This window comes from Osmerus mordax, chromosome 22, assembly GCF_038355195.1.
Source record: "Osmerus mordax isolate fOsmMor3 chromosome 22, fOsmMor3.pri, whole genome shotgun sequence".
Taxonomy (NCBI): Eukaryota; Metazoa; Chordata; class Actinopteri; order Osmeriformes; family Osmeridae; genus Osmerus; species Osmerus mordax.
In genome coordinates, this window is record NC_090071.1 from 4,513,241 (window position 1) to 4,535,373 (window position 22,133).

Genomic DNA, 22,133 nt, shown 5'->3' on the forward strand with positions numbered 1-22,133 from the left:
ATATCACTCTGGTAGAGCATCTGACTGCAGATCAAGGGGTTGCAGGTTCAAATCCCCTTTCTGTCTCTTTGGATAAAAGCTTTTTGCTAAATAAACACATTATTATTATTATAAGAGCAACACCTAGGCTACGTCCCAATACTCATACTATTTCATATTTCGAATACATATTTTAATGTCCCTATACATCTACTACAGTACTCGAGAAGTACCAGGATGTCCTACAACATCCGGGAGCATTTAGCAGCTTGCGAGCCAGCATGCTTTTCTTGCTATCCTGACCCACAACCCTTTGTGCAGTGGATGAGGCGTCAACAGTACAACAGCAGACCAACATAAACCTGTCTGCCTCAGTGCTAGACGTGGGTACATGATGAATTGGTGTGTCCCAAACTGTTTGAATTGTACGTATACTGCCGTCCACAGTATGTACTTTGTAAGGGCAGCTGCAGTACCTACTAAAAGTACAAAGTAAAAGTATGCAATTTGGGACGCAGTCTTTACCTCTGCTGCTGTGTAGCTCAGTCACCTCGATCAGATCATACTCGCTCTTTGCCACAATGGGTTAATTTAAAAGGCGTTCGAAAGTTATTGATCGTGGAACATCAATTCTAAAGTTATCGATCATAGAACAGTCATTCTGAGGTTATTGATCATGTAACAGAGTTTTAAATTCTAAACAGTCATTCATCATGGATATTAATTTGATTGATCTTTCATCTGTGCTTGGTGTATAGGTTTTTAGAGTTTTTCACGTACACACTGTAAATCTCCACTGGTGAGCAAAACACTAACTGTCACATTCTTGTTTTTGGAATCGGGATCGTTAGGATCTTAATTTGCCTGCAGACTTCCGAAAAAAAAGCAGAAGTAAAAGAAAATTATTAGTCCTTGTTGTGAATGAAAATGCACTATGCTAACCTATTTACTGAAGTTTTAACAGAATATATAATTACACTGTATATTGTTCATAAGGGTTTTAAATTCTTTTTAATTTATTTTGTATACAAATCTTTATCTCTGTCTTTGCTGAAAATAAATCTTTCATTTTTTTTATTTATAGAGAGGAGCTTTGGTTTTATGAGGTAGTAGTAGTATTTATGGAGTAATTTAAGTTTGTGAACACCACCAGTCAGGTTGGTGACTGAGGCTGGTGTGCTTGGTCCAGTCTGACTCATCCCCAGAGCTGAGTTCAGGGGACTGACAACATCACCATGACAACATCACCATGTCAACATCATAAATGCCTTTGATCCTTGGCTGCTGCAGTATGCTGCCTGGTCCACCAGCCTGACCTCACAACATTCCAAATCATTAACTGAACTGAGCGGAACAGCTGGACGCAGCTGTCCACAGGGTTTGTTCCCACCCACTCCGTGTGTGTGGTGGGTGGGTGAGGTGGAGCACATCTCCACCCTGAATCCACGGGCTTTTCAATTGGCCAGGGGATTCATTGAATCGGTTGTGGTTCCAAACGGAACGATTTAGAACTGATTCTTGTTCCAATCTGAATAATGTCGAAGTGATTCTGTCTCCACAATAGAACCGACAGGAGTTCTACGTCTACATTAAGATCCATTGGTTGTTCTAGGTACATGAACGAAGCTGTGGCCCTCTCACTGTTATCTTGGTACAGGATCAGACTGGACCACATCAGTGACACCATTTTATTGTACATGCCAGCAAGAACCTCATTTCAATGTTTTTATTATTCAACTTTTTTTCTTCCCTGTCCTTTTCCCCTTTTGCACATGTTTTGTAAATATGGATTGTTGTTTGCCCAGCACTCTGTTGTTTGATTTAACAGTTTAGACCAGTCATGTTTTGTACATATGACTACAATCTTCAGCCAAGCTACAGTTTTCAAGTATATGACGTGCCTTTCGATGGTCACTATATTGGCTCCGTGTTACCGTCAGTAGAACTACAGTATAGTAACCGCCCACTGGAGGAGAAACTGTAGCAGAGTTAACCTAGATCCACAAGCAGCATCAGAAGGACTGTGTTGTAAACGCTTGCCATAGGTAGGCCTAACTGTCGTGTTGGACTGTGTGGTGATATTGGCTAGAGAAAACATGTGTCTTAACTGCTGTGGTAAACATGTTTACCCAAGGCTTTTAGTGGGTACAGTACAATACAGTCTATTAAGCAGCTGTTTTTGTATGGTAGTGGCCTTGTTCACTTCCTATACCAATGTATTCTGAGCATGCCGTCCACACAAGTGGTTCAGTGGTTTGTTCTCCAAGATTCGACTTACCATTATGAACGAGGGGATGTGAACTGGACCCAAACTGTTGTGGTTTGGAAACCCTTGACAAATAACCATGAGAGGACTCTGGACAGTTAGGAAATGTATGAAGAGTATATTAAACAACAAAAAGGTTCCTTGCCATTTTTGGGAACCCTGGGTTGAATGTCTTTGTTGTTCCGTAGTCATGCTACCATCACACACCGTTTTCAAACTTGACTTTGTTTTATGCTGTCTATAATCAATTATGGAGAAGATAGAAATAGTTCTGTGACAAAATTACAAGAAATCAGTGGGGAAAAAATGTTTTGTTTTCACAGTCTTTGACGAATAAGCAGGATATAACTTTATTTTTCAATAAACCTTTTTTCTGTGACAAACGGTTTATAGTCTTTATCTAAATATACACTCTTTTCACTACAGCAGTTCAGTTGCAATATTTACATACATCACTTGAACATCCAAACATGGAGGCCAAGACCAAGAGACCAACTCTGTCCTGTGGCTCAGATCTGCCAGCGTACGTGTGTGTGTGTGTTTGTGTGGAGGGAGGGGGGGGGGGGGGTGGTATACTGCTGCAATTAGCAAAGGGAAGGACTCCACCCTTCTAGAGAAGTTGAATGTTTAAGGCCATGCAAATCTTAGCTACTTCCCCTTTAAACCAAAATGTATCACACTGTGAAAATGTATCTAGTTTCCACTAAGTGTGTCTGCGTGACAGAGAGACTGTGTGTGTGTGTGTGTGTGTGTGTGACAGAGGGGGAGAGAGAAACTACTGTTCAGGATTAAAGCATGAGCCTTCATGTAATATCAACCCCTAATGCGTGTAGAAAGTGATTACAAGTTACAGTGTTATTGTCCAGTGTACAAAGATCAAGTAACCAAAAAGAAAGACATTCATGTGCCATTGTACATGTTACAATATGTACATTTACATTACATACAGCAGCAAAAACAGGTGAACCATGACTGTATACTAAGCATTAACTTCCATCCCTGGGAATGCACTGGAGTTGCGAAGTCGTTTTTTTGCCCAGTCGTTCTCCCAATTCAATAAAAATGCTTTTGAAGAAGATACCCTTGCTATTTATAGGCTGACATCTATGCTACTCACACGTGGCCCAGTATGGATATCCTATCACAATCGTATCCATGGTTTTAAATGATTTAGTATTCAAGTCATTCATATAGTTAAGGTGTGCTATCTTAAACCAGTGCTTTAATAAGCCTTTAGCAACACATAGAACCCCCTGGTCAGACAAAAAGCACTGAAAGGGTTCTGTTGCATCAATGCACCATCCACACCTCTGAAAATAACTACTGAGGTCAAAGTCGTGATAGACATGCAAGTTCTGTGTAGTCATAAATTATTGACCACTACGATCTCGAACACGATCATTATCATCGCAATATAAACACCTACATCAGTTGTTTGAATGCTGGACACAGTTCAGTTACTATGTACAGAAAGGTGCTGGTACCTGAACTACAGTCGTGGCTGTGGTTCAGCCACGTGGCTTGAATTCAATGAGCCCATATGTGTAAACAAACCCCTTTCATCGTTGATCGTACCAGTAGCATGAAGTCGACTCGTTTACAACTAGAATGATGGAATACTGTTTTAATTTATTATAGTATTACATTATATAAATAGAGGGATCAGAGTCGATAGATATGGCGGCTACTGGTACACTAATGTCAATAAATCCACGAATTATAGCCAAAGTATATCTGTGACCAACAAGAATCAGTCATATTATGGTTTTTGACAATGCGTATGTGTTGAATGTATCAAGTAAAATCACAAAATCTATTGTCAACATGTAAAATTAGAAGCGTATGTTGTGTGCTTGTTCTTTTTCCTAGTCAACAAACTGGGTTTGCATCTGGAAGGGATGAAACATAACCAGCGAACATCCTCTAGTGTTGAAGCCAAAAGATTTGGCCCTTGAAAAAAAATTAAAAAAATAAACCAGCTGTGTAATCCGTTTTTGGCAGCAGTTTTTCTTGTTAGTTGATGGTGTGCCACAACAAGGCTTAAATTCACCCGCTCTGATGCGACCTGCTTAGGACAGAACACTTCTCCATATAGATTTGACATGGTACAGGAAGGCCAAGGGGATAATTGTGCTTCTTAGTCTTCTCCTTTCTCCTTTTCCTTTCCTTCTTACAGTGTGTTGATGTTAGTGTACATCTTTGTGTGCAGCTGAGAGACTGTATGTTTGTCTTCTCATACCGAGATCACAGTTGAGGTTCAAAAAGTAAAGGTACTACCTTGTGCACTGTCCATGCACTAAACCAGCTGATTCAAATCCCCCCCCAGATCTGCTGGTCTGCACAGTCCTAGAGCAGGTTGGTGCCATCAGCTAGCTCAGTGTGTAGCTGGAACAAACACATGGTGGTGTTTCTACTGTCTGAACCTGAACCTCACTACTTCTCAGAGTGACTACAGTGTGTGTGTGTCATGCCAGTGGGCCATCCACATCACGCTTTTCAAACACAGCTTTTCCAGAAGCTTCCTATGCACAGCTAAAACAGCTCGTCTATCTGCTACTATGATAGCATTGGCTACACTAAATACGACACGATCTACTTAGCACAGTGGCGCTGAAAATAAAAACACAGTACTGTAACAAAGTAAAGGCCAATAGAAACCACTAGTACAATCCTAGAGAACACGGGACATTTCAGAGCAACCTGTTAGAGGGGCTCGGACGCTGGTGTGGCATCATCACTAACATGACTCCTTTCTGCAACCCCCCCCCCCACCCCCCCTTCCCTCTCAACCAACCCAGAGATCCCCCTGCTTCTTCTCTCTGCCTTCACAGTTCCACCGGGTTGCCAGGTTGGTCGATGTGAGGCAGACGGACTGAATGGAGGAAACGTTGCCGGATGGATACATGGTGTCTTTAAACTGAAGTACCACTGGCACCTGGATGGTCAACATGGGGGCTCTCATCCTGGGGAGGGGTCCCTAGAGAAAGGGGGTGGGGGGGGGGGGGTGCTGAAGGATGGACAGGAGCCTGTACATCCCCCTGCGTCTGGAGCTCGGAGGTTGTCCACCCCCCCCCACCACCCCCCCAGGAGCTCTCTCTCCCCTCCCTCCCCAACAGTCCTTCACTCAAAGCGCTCGTAGTTCCTCGTCTGTCTGATCCGAGGCACCGTGTCCACCAGAAGCCTGCAACACGCAGACAGAACACAACACCACCTCTCTGTCATTTGTTCACAATGAAACCAATGCAATTTAATTTAATCTAATTTACTCTAAACTACAGTTCATGCAGCACCTATCCGGCTAAGCTACCAGCTACCAGACCATGCTACCAGACCATGCTACCAGACCATGCTACCAGACCATGCTACCAGACCATGCTACCAGACCATGCTACCAGACCATGCTACCAGACCATGCTACCTTGCCATGCTACCTTGCCATGCTACGGGGCTATGCAGTGCCAGCAGGTCACTCACTTGATGCCGTAGGCGAGGATAATGAGGCCTATGAGCACCCCGATGGTTCCATCCAGGTACCACACCTGGGGCTCGTGCTTGAACACCTCAGCACTGATGAGGATGGAGAAGCCCATGACTCCTCCCACCAGGGAGTTGAAACCTACAAAACAAACAAACAAATAAACTCAACATACAGACTGGATATCACTGAAGCGAAAGACCATCCAAACACCAACTACACACTATACCAAACCCAAAGGATAACACAGTTTATAAAAAGACTATCATTTAATCATACATAATACAAATTCTATATGTACAGTAAATGCAACTGAATTTTATTCCTATAATGCTAATACTATTACATAGTTTTCTTTCTCTCTACTGTAAGTCAGGAGCTTTGTGCGTCATCACCGATCGCCCCTCATAAGATGAGGATCAGCAAAGCCTCACAAGAGGGGCTGTTAATTAGGACTCATGGAGCCCTGGTGTTAGAATCCCAGCCCTGTGTGATGGTGGTGAGTTGGTGACCGCTGTGACCTTACGGCCTGTAAGATACTAGATGTGAATTTAAAGGACAGGGCATGTTCTTGACTTCAGAGGGGAATAAAGGAGGATTCTCCTGACATGGTTTCACCGCGCTGGACTTGGGCTTCACTGGGAGGAGATAGGACTAGTAATGAACTGGTGGCTCTGATTAACTGACAGTCTCCAGATGGCACACACACACACACACACACACACACACAAACAGGCACACATAAACACACACATACACACAGACTGCCAACTAACACACACACACATACTGTACACCCACACACACTAATGAGTGCGTGTCTCCATCCACTGTTCAGCTGTGACCTTTATGAGCAATTTAACCTGTCAGAGATCTCTCATCTGAGACAGGACCTCTAGCCTGGACCTCAGCCTCCCCTGCTCAGAGTCCCTCCTCACAGCTCATCTCTCTCTAAGTGTCTCTCCCAGACCAAGCCTTATTAAAGCTGGAAGTGATTCATGTTACAGACGGCCGACAGGAAGTCATGGCCTCATCCAGGCCTACATGACAGACACCTTGGCTTTGCCACGTCAACAATAAAGCAATTCACAGCCCAATGAACCCACCCTGCACCCCTGTCATTTCTCGGAATGATCCTCTCGGATAATAAATTAGTCTCTGCGCATCACCTTGCTCCCTTTCATTGATTGGTCTGCCTTGAGGTGGGAGTGGCCTGTGGGTGAGACCCTGTTGTCACGGTGTGGTGAGAGGACGGGAGCTGATTGGCTGGACCTACCATCGGTGATGAGGGCCCTGCTGGTCAGCACTCTGCCCAGCATGAACTTGACCACAGCCAGGAGGATGCACAGCAACCCACTGACGATGGACACGCTGAACAGGAAGTCATCCTGCAAGGACAAGAGGAGAAGAAAGAGAAGAAGAAGTGGGGGACGGAGGAAGAAAGGAGAAAGAAAGAGGGAGAGGTAGAAAGGAGGAGAACGGAGGGGGGGAGGGGGTGGATGAAGGAGCGAGGAAGACAGAGTAAGAGGAGAAGTGAGGGAGAGAGAGAGAGGGTGGGTGGGGTGGATGAAGAGAGGAGAGAGAGAGAGAGTTTGAGTGTGTAAGGGTTGCTGAGTTCTCCGAGCCTCTGCAGCAGCATTAATATTGCACTACGGCCTTGAAGGCAGTAAAAAGTGCCGCTCTGCAAGGTTAGACACATCAAACTGCAGCTGTGAGCCATGCACAGCCATGCACAGCCATGCACAGCCATGCACAGCCATGCACAGCCATGGGACACACATGACAACACAGTGGTATCCTCTCACTCATTAGTCTTGTCTATCCATGTGGAACGATGTGTAAGATATTTTAGGGTCTGAGATAGCAGTAGCTACAGTTATGTAGCTTTAATGGGTGCCTCTTGAGCACTTTAAATAGCTGATTCCCCACATTTTAACAGTTGAATCCATTTGACATATTTTTATTCTTAGCTGCATACAGTCTGTGTATTGTTTTTATTTTGCACGAGGGTACCTTCTCATGAAGTGACTTTTTCTGAAACTACTGACACTGATAAAGGTTGTCCTCTAAGGTCTTAGGAGGAAGCAGAGTGGAGAGCACCAGCTGGCTGGTGACTCACACCCCCTCAGAATCCCAACTCTGAAGCTGACATTTACACTAGACGTGGAGCAGGGCCCCTGTGTGGAATGAAAATGAGTCTGCTCTGTTGCCCTGGACGCAGGTCAGGAAAGGTGAGAGGTGGACGCTGGCAAGGCCAGCTCCAATTCTCTCTCTCACTCACCAGTTAGAGCCGTTTTCATCGGCCATTATAGGATACTTTTTATCCCGATCATCTTTTGATCCAGGCATTTATCCATAGGATTGTAGACTCTTTAATAAACAACTGTTATAATTCAGTGTAGTTTATTATTCAGCGTGTCAAAACGAGGCAGTGAAAGAACAAGCGCATTTCATTGGAAACCCTGTCTCGGTTATTGGGTCCGCATAACGGTGCATGTGCTTCCCAGAGACAGCAGGGGGGGGGGGGGGGGGGGGGGGGCAGAGGGCGCTAATTAGATGCTTTAATGAACGGTGGCAGGGATGATCAAGTGCTTATTGTCCACAAAGGTAAACGTCCACCCGGTAATGAGAAGTCCAATTCAGCTGCAGTGCCCCTCCCTCTGTCTCCAAATCTCCCCATTTTCCTTTCCTAAATCTCTCCCTCCCTCTCTCTCTCTGTGCCTTTCTTTAACCTTCTTTCTATCTCTCTTTCCTTCTAACTTTACCTCTCTTTCTCATTTCTTCTCCCTCGCTTTCTCTCTGTTTTTCTCTCCGTCTACCTCATCTCTCTTTTACTCCATATGCAGCCTCTCTGCCTCTGTTCCTCTCCTCTCTTTATCTCTGTTTCTACCTCTCCCTGCCTCCTCCTCTCTCTCCGTAGCAACCACCACAGTCAGAATACCAAAGAAGTCGGATGCCTATTAACATTTCATCATCAGGACAGAGGGAGGGAGAGAGGGAGGGAAAAAAAAGCTTTCTGACATCAGAGCAGTGAGATGAGATGAGAAATACCCGAGCTATTTTTAGCTTGTGCTTGCATGCACCAAAAACAGCTTCATAGGTGTTTGCTATACCAGGGTGAAAACACTGCATCGAACCACGCCCAGTGTACTCTCACAGTATTCACTCCTATCTACCTTCTGTTTCTCTTGTTTGTTTTTGTCACTTTTCATGAGTCAGACTCAAGAACTCTTTCACTCAAATTCAAAAAGTGTAATGTTTTGGAACCTCAGGGCAATTCAAACTCGCTTTCCAACTGACAAGTTAGAGAGTTGTAGATTGTGTTTGTAATATTAAGCTTATGTTTATTTTGTATACAGGATTCAGTGTCTCTGAATGACTCACTGCATAAATAATGGTTAAATTAATTAACTTGAGATTTCTCAGGATCTTTATTAAAATTTTTCATTAGCATCGTCCTTGTCTATCTTTTGATTTAATCAAAATTGCTGTCATAAATGTATCACTAAGGGAAATTAAAGCAAAGATTTATCCTTGGGTTCAGCCCTCCAGATCTCTTTCACTGATCTCAAGTTTCAGAGCAGCTTGAAGAGAATTGATAGAGAGTGAAAGTATTTGAAGCCAACCAGCCATCCTCCCAATGCTTCAGAGACACATATCGACTCTTCACCTCAATCAAAAGATCCTTAGCTTTGACACCAATGACTGCTCTCTCTTTCGCTCTCTCTCTCCTCTCTGTGTCCCTCTCCTCTCTCTCTCTCTGTCTCTCTGTGTCTCTCTCTGTCTCTCCCCCCTCTCCATCTGTATTCCCCTCTCCTTCTCTCTCCCCCTCTCCTTCTCTCTCTCCTTCTCTATCTCTTCTCTATTTCAGATCTTTTTAAGCAGATCCTTATTGCCTGGCAACAGACTGCCAAGCTATTCTGAGAGTAAGTGTGGAGAGTGCTTTGGTCTCAGTTCACACCTGAGTTCAGACACATTCTTTATTTAATTAGATGTGGAGTGCGTGGAGTGTACGAGACACAGCCATCTACTTTCATCCCCCTAGCCCCCCACATCTCTTCGCCCTTCTTCCACTCCACTCTGGGAGACGTGTTAATAGGATTCCAACCGAAGGTTACCTGACTGACAGGCCGAGAATGAAGCTATTGGCAGTTGGAGGGCATGTGAGGCGTTGTGTCTGTGAAGACGTGACCACAACTTGCTCCTCCACTGTCCCTCTGGTTCCTTTTGTGTCTGACATCACTCTTATCACTCTCTCTCATGTTGCATCTTGGGTTTGCTTTCCTAATGCTCACGCTCAGCGACCCAGTGAGGATATCAAACAGTTAAAAATGCTCTGAAGCACAGTTGTTTATGTCTAAACCCTACTGCAGTAGTGTGTTTTAGTGTGGTTTGGTGTAGTGCCTCTGAATCGCCTTAGCAACGGTCTCTAAAAATGTGGACGATGTGACAGATCAGACACTAGGAAGCCTGGACCGAAAACAGAGCCAAACTGAAATGATGTTTTTCTTGGATCGTGTTTTTACATGTGATTTCGGATTCACAAATTCCCAGAAAAGCAGATGGGAATCTGTTTAACCCCAGGGTTGGCCTTGCCAAGCAGGCATTACAATAATGACCATCCAGACTACACCAGCCCAGCCCAGACATCATTAACAGAGACGGTCATCTCTTACCACCTCGGGCAGCAGCTTAGTGGCCAGGTCATGGATGGCCTTTCCCAGAATGCACAGGGAGGACAAGATGAAGACCACACCCAGGATCACACATGCACTGATGAGGAAGGAAAAGAGAGAGAGAGATAGAGATAGATAGATAGATAGATAGATAGATAGAGAGAGAGAGAGAGAGAGAGAGAGAGAGAGAGAGAGAGAGAGAGAGAGAGTGTTAATGTCTTAGAGAGAGAGAGAAAGAAAGAAAGTAAGGAGTTTGGTTATTTCAAACAAAATAAGTCCTTACAAAATGTTAGACCACAGGGAAACATTACACAGTGACATTATTTAGTCCGGGAAACATGCAACAAGGAAGGCCAGACTGAAAACAGAGTTTAACAGGATCAGTTTGAGCCTGACTGAGAACCAGGACTAGGCTCTGGGGATCCATTTGGAAGAAGCAGATTGTCTTTAAACACTTTTATCCAATTAGGCAGGGCCTGGGAGGAAACCCCAAATCATCAACTATGTCATGTGGGCTGGTCACGCATGGGCTTCCTTCCAGCGTTCATCTACAGTGTGTGTGTGTGTGTGTGTGTATGTGTGAGAGTTCATGCTCCACCCCCTTTATCTAAGAGCAGGACAATAAGAATGCTGCTACTCCATTACACAAGATGGTGATGGCTCAGAGTGAACCAAACAGATGGGGGGTTACCTTGTGTGTATACGTGTGTGTGTGCATGCAGTCAGGCTCAGAAGCACACTGTCTCCAGGGTAGAGGCCCGAGGGTAACTAGGCAACACAGAGAGGGGGACAGGGTCCCAGCAGGAGGACAAGCAGGACATCACAGACTCAGAGCTGCTTTACACACACACAAACACACATCCACGCACACACAGGAGAAGTGGAGCCCTTGCCTTGATCAATACCAGGCTTCCCTCTCCCACCAGAAACCATTCAAATGCAAGTCTGGGTTAGGAGGAGAGAAATGCAGGCTGCAGAAAGTAAACAAAGCTGCTGGTCTCCATGGAGTAGCTAGGTTACACACACACACTGCTGGCTGTCGTTGCTCTACATCCTCACAGCTTCACTAGGTCGTTAGCTGCCATTCTCCATCCAGACATCCAGACCCATGGTAACTGCGCTGACAAAAGACATTACTGTATGAGAGGAATTTGAATCAACATTGGCTTCCATGGCAACTGTAGGTCTCTCGTGTCATCTCACGATGGTCGCCACTCCAACAGAGCTGTACTCTCCCCTCCTCCTCCACTCCCTTCACCTCTCCTCCTCCACTCCCTTCACCTCTCCTCTCCCTACCATTGGCTATCAAAGTGCATTGTATTTGCACTTTTGACTCCATATACGAGTTCCAGTGTCTTGTTATTGTACTGTGTTGTGTGTTGTACTGTGTTTTTGTTTTGACACTGCGCCCAGTCACCCACACAGCCTGGAGTCTGCTCCTGTCTGCTGCTCCCGTCTGATGTCAGAAGCCTAATGACCCAGGCGACACGCCAACCATCTCCCTCCAATTAGAGGAAGGAAGCCCAGCGCTAACTCACGCTGCTCGCTGGTCCGTGCGGGAGGAGCCGGCAAATCGGCTAGCCTCCTATGAGGGCCCTTGGCGGAGGGAAGTGCGGGGAGGGGTGGGGGTGTGTGTGGGGGTGTGGCGCGGAGATGAGACAGGAGGCTAGGTTTTCCACATCCGTCAACAAACTCAGCCTTGCTCAGATGGCTAAATGACATCATCCATCTCCACGGCGATCCGCATCACAACAGCAGACTGGTGGTCCCCTGAGACAGAGGCTGTCGTATGGCCAGCTGGGGAGGGGGGGGGGGGGAGGTGGAGGCAGCCTTTTGAAACATGACACCTCGCAGGAGCAGGAGGAAGAGTTGGGGGAGGGGAGGAGGGGAGGAGGAGGAGGCGGAAGCTGGGCAGGTCTGCACCTATTCATCATGTCATCCTTCTTTTCTCACATCCCTCCAATACTGTCACTGTTCCCCCAGAGAGAAGTCCCCACAGCCCCTCTCCTTCCCTCCCCAGAGAGGGGCTGCCCGTGTCTGTGGTCGACCCCCAGAGGGGCTGCAGCCGACAACCACGAAAAGAGCTTCTGTCTGAGCCTCCCTTCAGCACAAAGCCCCAGGTGAAGCTAGGACATCTGACCGGCCTCTGTGACATCCCAACTTGAAGGGACAGTTCACCCTAAAATACACATTTTTCCTCTTACCTATCCATCAAGATTGCTTTGGTGTCTGTCTGTCTCTAGGACTCACACAAACACACACAAAGGCCCAAACAAACACACACACACACACACACACACACACAAACACAAGCCCAGCAGGTAACACTACAGAAGGCTACAGAAGCGCAGAAGAAGAAGAGAACTCACATGTACTCCCTGTGTGCTGAATGGACAGCTGCAGCGTTGCTATAGCGCCACAACACGATGATGGAGGACAGCACGTCCAGCGTGGCGTCAAACTGTAGGGAGGGGGGAGGAGGGAAGAGGGGGGAGGAGAAAGGAGAAGGGGATGAGAAGAGGGCAAGAAAGGGGTTATTAAGAAGAAGCAGTCAGTCAAATGAAGACCTCCTCCTCTGGTTAACCTGGTATTAATGACAAAAGGCCAGCAATCTCCTGGCCTCTATTACAGTCTTTAGTCCCTGTGAGGCCAGTGCAATGAGATATATGTGCACCAGGAACCAATGAGACCACACACACACCTCACACACCTCAGAGGTTTATTGAACGGTACTTACGGCGAATCCAAAGGCTGAAGCACTGTGTCTCATGACAGAAACAGCTGAAACCACAAGAAAAGAAGGCACGGGTTTAGCAATGGTAAAGATGTCATTGCTATATTTGGTACGGTCTTTATTCATATCATGTACTTCCTGATCTCGGTAGAGTTGCTGATGTTACATTTCCTACAAGTCTTGTAACTCGAACTTGAAATTAGATTGAAACAGCAGATTTTCCCTGGGAAGCACAAGGCTGATTATCACATTGTTTCAGGCTGAGAGAAAATGTAATTTGTAGTCTGATAGATATTTGTTGTTTTCCTCATAGCAAATTGCCAGTCAGGAGTGTTGCTTGCTGCCAGGAGATTCAGAGTTTGAGTGTTTACAATGGACCTTTCAGTATGGTATCCTCTAAAAGCAGTGTGTTTGTGTGTGTGTGTTTAAGAAAGAGAGATTGGACAGGCTTTGTGAGAAACCAGTCATTCACAGAAAAGGTGGGAGGAACTGAAGCAATCTGTCACTAAATCCATCTCTCTGTGTCTGATCACGTACAGGTCTCAATCTATCACTTTGTCTTTTTACAGCTGTCTCCCTCCAAATATCTGCATTTCTATCGTTCCGTTTGTCCTTTTCCCTCCCTCCCTCCCTCCCTCCCTCCCTCCCTCCCTCCCTCCCTCCCTCCCTCCCTCCCTCCCTCGACAGAGCTGTCAGAGTCTCCAGAGTCATACATGTCCCTGATCACATCACACATGACAGATGGCAGGAGTCCTCCCAAGAACTTCCAGAAGATTCCATCTCACTCACTTCTTAGAGATGAGAGACTCTGCACCACAAAACCACCCTTTCACACACAGCCCACGGTCTGACGACCAACTGCAACATCGCTTTTAAATATATATATGAGTAATAATGTTTTATATTGGCATTCATAGTTTCCTCACAACAGCAATTATGTTCAAGCAGACTGGTAAACCAATTCAAATACATTTCAGTGAATATTCGTAACATATCATCACTTGTTATGCCTTACCAGTAATGGGTTAAAAATTGAATTATGATGAGATTTTTCATTTCATTTTCAGATTGTGTTGTAGGCGAGGCTTCATGATAAATGATGAATGATGAGCACATGAGTGCTAATGGTGTCAGGTGGCTGAGCGGTGAGGGAATCGGGCTAATAATCCGAAGGTTGCCAGTTCGATTCCCGGTCATGCCAACTGACGTTGTGTCCTTGGGCAAGGCACTTCACCCTACTTGCCTCAGGGGAATGTCCCTGTACTTACTGTAAGTTTCTCTGGATAAGAGCGTCTGCTAAATGACTAAATGTAAATGTAATGCATGTTCTCATTCCAGTCATCAAAATTAGGATTTCGAGAGATCGTCACCCGTTTCTCCCTGAGTGGATGCCGTCGGCAGCAGTGATGTTATGTTGTGTTCCAGTCAGTTTCAGAACATGATCTGGATATGAAGGTTAACAGTGTGGTGACCGTGCTGGTGAGACGAGGAGGGCGGTGTGTCGAGGATCAGGCTGGTGTGTTTACTGCCGACTCTGCCAGGTTCTGGTCTCTGTGACGGCATGTCTGGCCCAAACAGCCCCTGAGAGAAGACCGGTCAGGGGTCCACTAGGACTGAGCTGTGGACTGTCCACTCTGGTCCAGTACAGCTGTCCTGTCCACCCACCCGTGTTGCTCTAATACGACACCATGGTAACACCCCCATAGTGAATATCAGGCCATCAGACCCCCCCACACACACAGACACACAAAAACACTATCTCAACCTTAGAAAGTCGGTGTCAACATTCTGAGGCTAAAATGAAATGTGTGAATATGTGTGGTCTTTTAGTAGTGAGTCTGGCTGTTTTTTTGCAGGACTTTTCTCCCATAACAGCCAGTAAAATTCCTGACGTCAAAGCAGCAGTGGTGCTCTGTCATAATCTCAGGAGAGGAACAGCTCTATGTGCTGGAAGGCAGTGAGACAGCCCCTCCCCCTTCCCAACCACCTCCCTCCCCCTTCCCTATCTAACATCTCCATCCCCCCTCGCTCCTCCCCCACCTCCCTCTACTTACCACCTCCATCCCCCCTCCCTACTGTATAACTTTCCTCCCTGCCCCTCTCTCCATCTCCCTCCCCCGATCATCTCCAGCCCACCACAATCTCACCGCCCACCATGCTCCTGTCCCATTCTACCCTCCTCTCAGCTCATCTCCATCCACCCCTTTCCTCAACCCAAGTCCTTCCCCAGCCCCTACGCCCCATACCCCCCCCCCCCCCATCTCCCCCCCATCTCCCTCCCAGCCCACCCTGTCTACTCATCCAAGTGAGTGAACCAGACATGGCAGAGAGAAAACAACACTCTGCCAACCAGAACCCCTTTCACCCATTGCCTTGCACCTCCCTCTCAGCCTCCCTCCCTCTCAGCTTCCCTCCCTCTCAGCCTCCCTCCCTCTCAGCCTCCCTCCCTCTGTGTATGCTTTGTGCAAGGCAACAACAGAGGGAAAAGATCCCTGTTCGCTTTATCTTCCGCTATATCTCTCTCCATTCTTTTCTTTCTTTCTTTCTCTCTCTCATTTTTCTCTTTCTCTCCCAATTCACCTCTTTTTTCTCTGTTTCTTATTTTTAGACTGCAGACTCTTCTGGGGTTTCTACTTCAGCTCTTAGTAGCACACGGCTCTGAATGCATTCATATGTGATGCATCTCTCTCTGTCTCTGTCTCTCTCTCTCTATTTCTCTGTCTCTCTCCTTATCTCTCCCTCCCCCCTTCATTTTTACTTGTGAGATTTGTGCAGTCTTGAAGATGCACTTGTCTGTAGGTGTCTCAATTATACAACAAAGACCTAACGAACCTTGCTCTCTCACCTCCTCTCCATCGCTCTCTCTCCCTCTCTTTACTCATCTCTCTCCCTCTGCCCATTCCTTCACCCCTCTTTTTTATCGTTCCACCTCGATCTATCTCAGTGACAGGAGCGAGTGATCCTTGCTCTTCTACCCATATCTCTCCATCCACCTCGCTGTTTCATCTCTCCATCCACCTCTCTCCTCTCTCTATGACGGGACTGTGTGATCTGTATTCAGGAGCCACCTCTGAGCTGTGTGCTGACAGCCCGCCCGCCCCCCCCCCCCCCCACCACCCCGCCGCCCCCCCACCACCCTCCTCTCTCCGGCTGCTGTTTTCTGAACACTGCCTGCAGACTCCACAGTCCAGCACCGACACTTCCAAGAAAATGATAAATTGTTCACTTTGGAACCCTCAAAATCAGCATAATGTACGTTCAGTTTGGCACAGAACAAAGCCCGATAGGCTGCCCCTCTCCACCTCTGTTCCATGGCTACAGTGAGCAGTTATCAAGAAAATATTCTGACTGCAGTTCTATAAAAGCCTGTACAATAGTACATCCTCAAATAACAATGTCTAAAGAATAATATTTACACTTTTCTCACCAGTTACATTTTCCAGATCTTCTAAATGACACTTGGTTTGGGCTTTACCTCCATGAGATACTTTGAGATGTGAGGTTGCTACTACTGTGTGTTGTCAGCCCCAGAAGAGAGCCAGCAACAGTGGAACTCAACACAGATCAGAACACTGTCTCAATGAAGAGTTTATCCCCATCATCATCATAATCATCCTCCTCCTCGTACGACATCATCATCATCCTTATTATCATCATCCAGTGGATAAGACAATATCAGGATTGACAACCCAAACAGACAGTCATGCCTTGTGACAGCTCCCAACTGATAGTCAACAGCAACCTAGGAAGGATAACGGAACACAAACACACACCCAGACGCAAACAGTGTCTTTCTATACCTGCAGTATAAACAGAAATATAAGACGCTAATTGCTTTCGCTTGAAACGCTGTCGCTCCCCTTCCTAGCCTCCCTTCCTAGTCTCCCTTCCTAGCCTCCCTTCCTAGCCTCCCTTCCTAGCCTCCCTTCCTAGTCTCCCTTCCTAGCCTCCCTTCCTAGCCTCCCTTCCTAGCCATCCCGCTCATTAGGGAGAGATGGTCGCGGATTCACTGGCCTGAAATGGATTGCAAATGAGTCTGCTGGAGAGTAAGCAATATGGCACCCGCCGCTTGCTAATTGGCTCCTGAGGAAGATGTAGACCGTCAGGGGGATTTAGTCCTGGCACAGATTTTTACATACACACCCTCTTTTTCTCCCGCCCCCTAAAAGCCTGTCACCGCTGACGAGTAGCATGAGAAGCCCTGCTGTGCTTCTCCTGGTGAAACCATTTTGTGGCGACTCTCTGGAACCATGCAAACACTTCAGAACGGATCGACAAATTAAGAAGTGGGTGGCTTCTATGCTCTCATTGGACTAAAAGGAGACAAATACATAACCGACTTTCCCTAACCCTGACCTTGTTTCGTAGTGTTTGAACTGAGTTTTTAGTCGATGGCTCGTTTGATGTTCATCCAGTAGATACAGCTGTACCAGCAGACTGATTGGAAGTCCCTCAATCTACAGAGCATACCAAGAGGGCAATCATTCATTGATTAAGAAACCCAAGTCTCAACAAACAAGCTAACCCTGAAACACAGAGAAGCGTAGAATGCACAGCATTAATACTAGGAATGCACATCGCTGTTTGCTCATGGATTTGGTCACATCAACATGGGAGTTTCCACACAGTCCTGTCACATCAGCTTCCACACGCACGATCTGTCGCGAGGCGGAGCATCTGGGACCCTTCAGCTGGCTCCCACCCAGACGCAACCTGTTCTCAGACGCAGTGTTTGTTTAATGCTAATGTTTTACCATTTACACACCGCAGTGGCTGTCAGTCACTCGGGCGTGTGAAGGAAAACGCAGGTGTTACACACTACCTTTGTACTAGAATTGTGAGCACTTGTCCAACTCTGAAATTCCACTCTCTTCGGTACTCTATCGGTCTCATCTGATCAGAGACAATAGAGAGGTCTGATGGTCACATGTCAACAGAAAATCATAACATGTAAAAATGTAATGTACTTAATGGATATAACTGAGTAACCCTGAGAGTGAATACTTTTGCTTTCTGTGTGTTTAAAGTGAAATGGCAGTTTGTATATATGCGTGTTGAGCACCATTCCCCTCCACAGTACACTGTTAATCCACCCTGGGATCTACAGCAGGATGTGGAAGGGACACTGGGCATGTTCTGCGCCCCTGCAAAAGGTACAGCATGTCCTGGGCATTGTTTGCTAAGCACAGTTTCGTCTTGATATGTATAGCCACTTGATCCTGTGAGAGAGAGAGAGAGAGAGAGAGAGAGAGAGAGAGAGAGAGAGAGAGAGAGAGAGAGAGAGAGAGAGAGAGAGAGAGAGAGAGAGAGAGAGAGAGAGAGAGAGAGAGAGAGAGAGAGGTAAACATAAAGAAAGGACAGAAAGGTGGCATTATGGTGCTTGGTGAGAGAGAGAAATAATAACAGTGTAAAAGAGAAAATAGTTGGGTGAGCTGTAGAACAACAGAGCAGAGAGGGAAGAGGAAGCAGATACCAGCCGAGCAGCACCACTCTGACCCTCATCAGAACAGGAACTGGATTCTCAATGTTTGGAATAATTTAAGACAGGAAGCTCCATGGTGGAAAATACAATCAGACCCTCCAGTTCCCTCCACCCCCTCCTCCAATCCCAGCTCCCTGTGTCCCCCTGCCCCAACCGCAAGCAGTAAAGACATTAGTGAGGGAAACGGACCTGACAGACCACTGGTAAATTGAATTTGTGTTTCTCATTCGGTGCAGTCCCTGTGTGGAAGGGGCTTATTGAACATGGGGTTCCCAAACCCTTTGTCGTGCTGCATGAGAGAACCTGATTGGCCTGAAATTAGACAATTATTGGTGTTGGGGAATGAGACTGAGCCTCCTGTATTACTGTAGGCAATGGTAATGCAGACTGATGTTTTATTTTTCCCAGGTTGTGTGTGTGTGTGTTTGTGTGAGGGGGAGGAAGGGTCCAAAGAGAGAGAAATAATGAAGAATAAGCCCTGCAGGTAACTCATAAATCAAATCTGTAAGCATTGCTTCATATCCTGTGTTGCCTAAAATCTCCAAGCACGCTTGTTGTTGACATCCATATTAAAGGTCTTCCATTCCCATGTAGTTAGGCTTCCCACTGTTATCTGCCTTGTTCTGAGGGTGACTCATGTCTGCACATCTACAACAGGTAACTGGGAACATCTCAATGAAACTGCTAGTATTACATTTAAATTTAGTCATTTAGCTCTTAACCAGAGCGACTTACAATAAGTACAGGGACATTCCCCCGAGGCAAGTAGGGTGAATTGCCTTGCCCTAGGACACAACATCATATTGCACGGCCGGGGAATCGAACCGGCAACCTTCTGATTACTAGCCCGATTCCCTAACCGCTCAGCCACCTGACTCCTGACAACATAGCATCCTGTGACAAGAACTGCCATGTACACGACAGACACCTCAGATCTTTCCTCTATCTGTCGGCCTCATCTCCACCTCGCAGGCAGGCGGACACCGCAGGGAACTATGCTCCATGAGAATGGAAGCTCTCTGATGTCGATGCTCAACAAGGACCTACAGTGATTCCTTCCCCGTGTTCTGCAGCCCTTGCCTGGTTCCTCATGCTGACTCTGCACTCACACAGAGGGGGGTGGATGGCCCTGGTTCGGTAGTTGCACAGCCAGATGTGTTTTATGGAGATTGTTAAAGTAGTTCTACGATACCATCATCAATGAGAATAACGGACATGTAAGACTACTTGTAGTATATACTAAACTCCCATTTCTATTTTTTATATTATGCACAAAGCCATGTTGGTAACTTTTCTGGTGTAGAAACCACCCTTCTGACACTGAAGTACAGGATTCAGAGCTGTATTTCAGAACTGTCTCTCCTTCTCCAAGCATAGCCTCAGAAACAGAGTGAGTCATACCATCCTCCTGGGATCAACCAGAAACATGCCTGCAGGAGATTTCTGCTAGATAGAAAAAGTGAACTAGTCTGGGATACTTTCAGTGAAGCTTTGCTCATCATTAGAGCTTTTTCTTGTTCTATCAAATTCGGTACATGTCTGCATTATAACAGTTAGATAGCAGAGCTTTCCAATAATCCTATGAGGGAGTGTTTTGTGTTTTAAATAACGTAGTGTTTTAGGACCCTGACAGTGAGTGTTTTGTATGTTGCTTTCTTACAGAGATTCATGAACTAATACCTGTAGAACAGCATGTGTGCATGTGTGTTCTTGCATGTGTGTGTTGGTGTGACTGTCTCCATGTTAACTCCACATCCTCACGCTGTTTGAGCGTCGAGGCTGAGACCCAGAGGGGAGGTGGACGAGAAGAGACTCACTGAAAGCAGCGATGGCCAGGATGATGGTGACCACGATGGACACCCAGGACACGTAGAGGGCCTTCTTCCTGTAACTCTGGGCCTCATGAGGCTTCAGTCTCATGCTGCTCTCCAGCAGACCTGTCCAAACAAACACGTGACGTGTCAAACCACAGTAAGACAGGAAGCAGCCATCACTTCCTTCCTGCTTTGTTACTTGAACATGCATTCAAATCTAAAGGGGATTACTGATATTTTTTTTTGTCAATGGCAAGGGACATTTTGTTGGGGCACGTATTACTCCATGGTGGTCCAGCTGTGCATGCTAGAATGCAGGATGTTAGCGTGAAAGGCCTCATATTCCAGAGGCTTTAGAAAATTACTAATTTCAGATTAGAACAAAAGGTTCCAAAACATTTTGATTTACTAATTGATTAAAAACTGCATTAATTAATTGAATAACACCTGCTTCGAGGTGATAGGCTTTGACATGCAATCATTTTCTTGCATGTTCTACGAATAAACATGCAAAATGTTTACTGTCACTCTGTTCTTTTCACACACATTTTGAACGGAGGAAAGGGGCTTTATTGTGGTGGGGGCATGATCCGAGAGTTTGGGATGCACCAAGCTGATCATATGACTCCAAACCAGAGAAATTTCAACCAGTTTAACTGACTGGCTCGTGGTCAGGATTTGTGCAGGAACCGAGCCAGCAATTTCTTTTAATTCGTTGGATTGGTGAGAATGAGATACGGCGGCCAACTGTGCAGGGTCAAATTGCCCAAAACTAGGACAGTAGACAGCAAACTAAGGTAAACAGAGCCAATATAAGTCCCTCCCCACTATGAATCTGACGATAGTATATATACAATATGTATAGGACTATATAAACGGAGGGTTAGAATAAGGTGACTGAGAAGGATAACCAAATATCTAGTCTGTAGACGTGTAAAAAAAACGACATAATTGCTTGTGTATAAATAAAACAGGTACAGTAGGCTGAATAACCAAATATTCTGTGATACTAAATAATTCTACACAACGTCCAGTATTTACCCACCCAGCAGTGCAAGGAGTTACTTAGGCACTGTCTGAGTGTGCTGAAGTTCACCAAAATGATTTTTACCGTACCTTCTCCGTCCACGTTTTCACTGATCTTCATCTCCTGGTCCATTTTGAATTGTTCTCCCTGACTCTCTCCTCGGGGCGGCTCCTGGTCTATTTGTTCACACTGTCCGTTGACAGCTGAAGGATCCACAATAGTTGGATTCGGGATGGGGTCTGGGGCTGGAGGGTCGGTCATTTTTCCCTTTTAGTCACGGTTCAGTACAGGCTCTCTAAAAATGTCACACCGAAGCGTGAGTTGCGATCCTCCAGCGCGCGGGTAGCTGATGAACGGTTTGGTCGCGCCCGCAAAAGTGTGTCTGGAGACCTCCGGCGCAATGTTACGCGCATCAATTGCGAACCTCCATGCCAGACACTAACTCGCGAATTCGAGCGTGATTGTACCAAGCAGGCTCTAATTACAGATCAAGTACAGTTAACGAAAACATCTGTTCAGGTTTGTGTGGAAGCCTCGGCAGCTGGGTGGTAACTGATCCCGTGTTGCTTCTTATCAGAGTGGCGGGTTGTTTGGCAACAGCGCTGGTCGCTCCACTGCAGTCCTTCTGCGCACGGCTGTCCCAGGTGGTTATGGCCAGGGAAAGCAGCCGCGCCTGGCCA

The 22,133-nt window shown here is 46.2% G+C and overlaps 1 protein-coding gene across 1 annotated transcript; it reads right to left on the bottom strand.

Annotated features, from left to right (window-relative positions):
* Positions 1–1,764: 1,764 nt before the first annotated feature.
* Positions 1,765–22,057, bottom strand: LOC136966183 (transmembrane protein 163a). The gene is made up of 8 exons (XM_067260617.1): positions 21,543–22,057; positions 20,430–20,549; positions 13,134–13,177; positions 12,766–12,857; positions 10,397–10,493; positions 6,997–7,108; positions 5,720–5,861; positions 1,765–5,426 (listed from the first exon to the last, which is right to left on the bottom strand). Exons 1-8 carry the CDS (start codon positions 21,712–21,714, stop codon positions 5,366–5,368), a joined length of 840 nt encoding a protein of 279 aa, XP_067116718.1. The 5' UTR covers positions 21,715–22,057; the 3' UTR covers positions 1,765–5,365.
* Between the last annotated feature and the right edge of the window lie 76 nt (positions 22,058–22,133).

Bases quoted from the DNA above. Each gene is read 5' to 3' on its own strand.
- LOC136966183 (XM_067260617.1), bottom strand. From the start codon at position 21,714: ATGACCGACCCTCCAGCCCCAGACCCCATCCCGAATCCAACTATTGTG. The intron at 20,550-21,542 runs GTACGGTAAAAA...TTGTTTGGACAG, and splicing joins TGAAAACGTGGACGGAGAAG to GTCTGCTGGAGAGCAGCATG. The intron at 5,427-5,719 runs GTGAGTGACCTG...TGCGTGTTGCAG, and splicing joins ATCCTCGCCTACGGCATCAA to GCTTCTGGTGGACACGGTGC.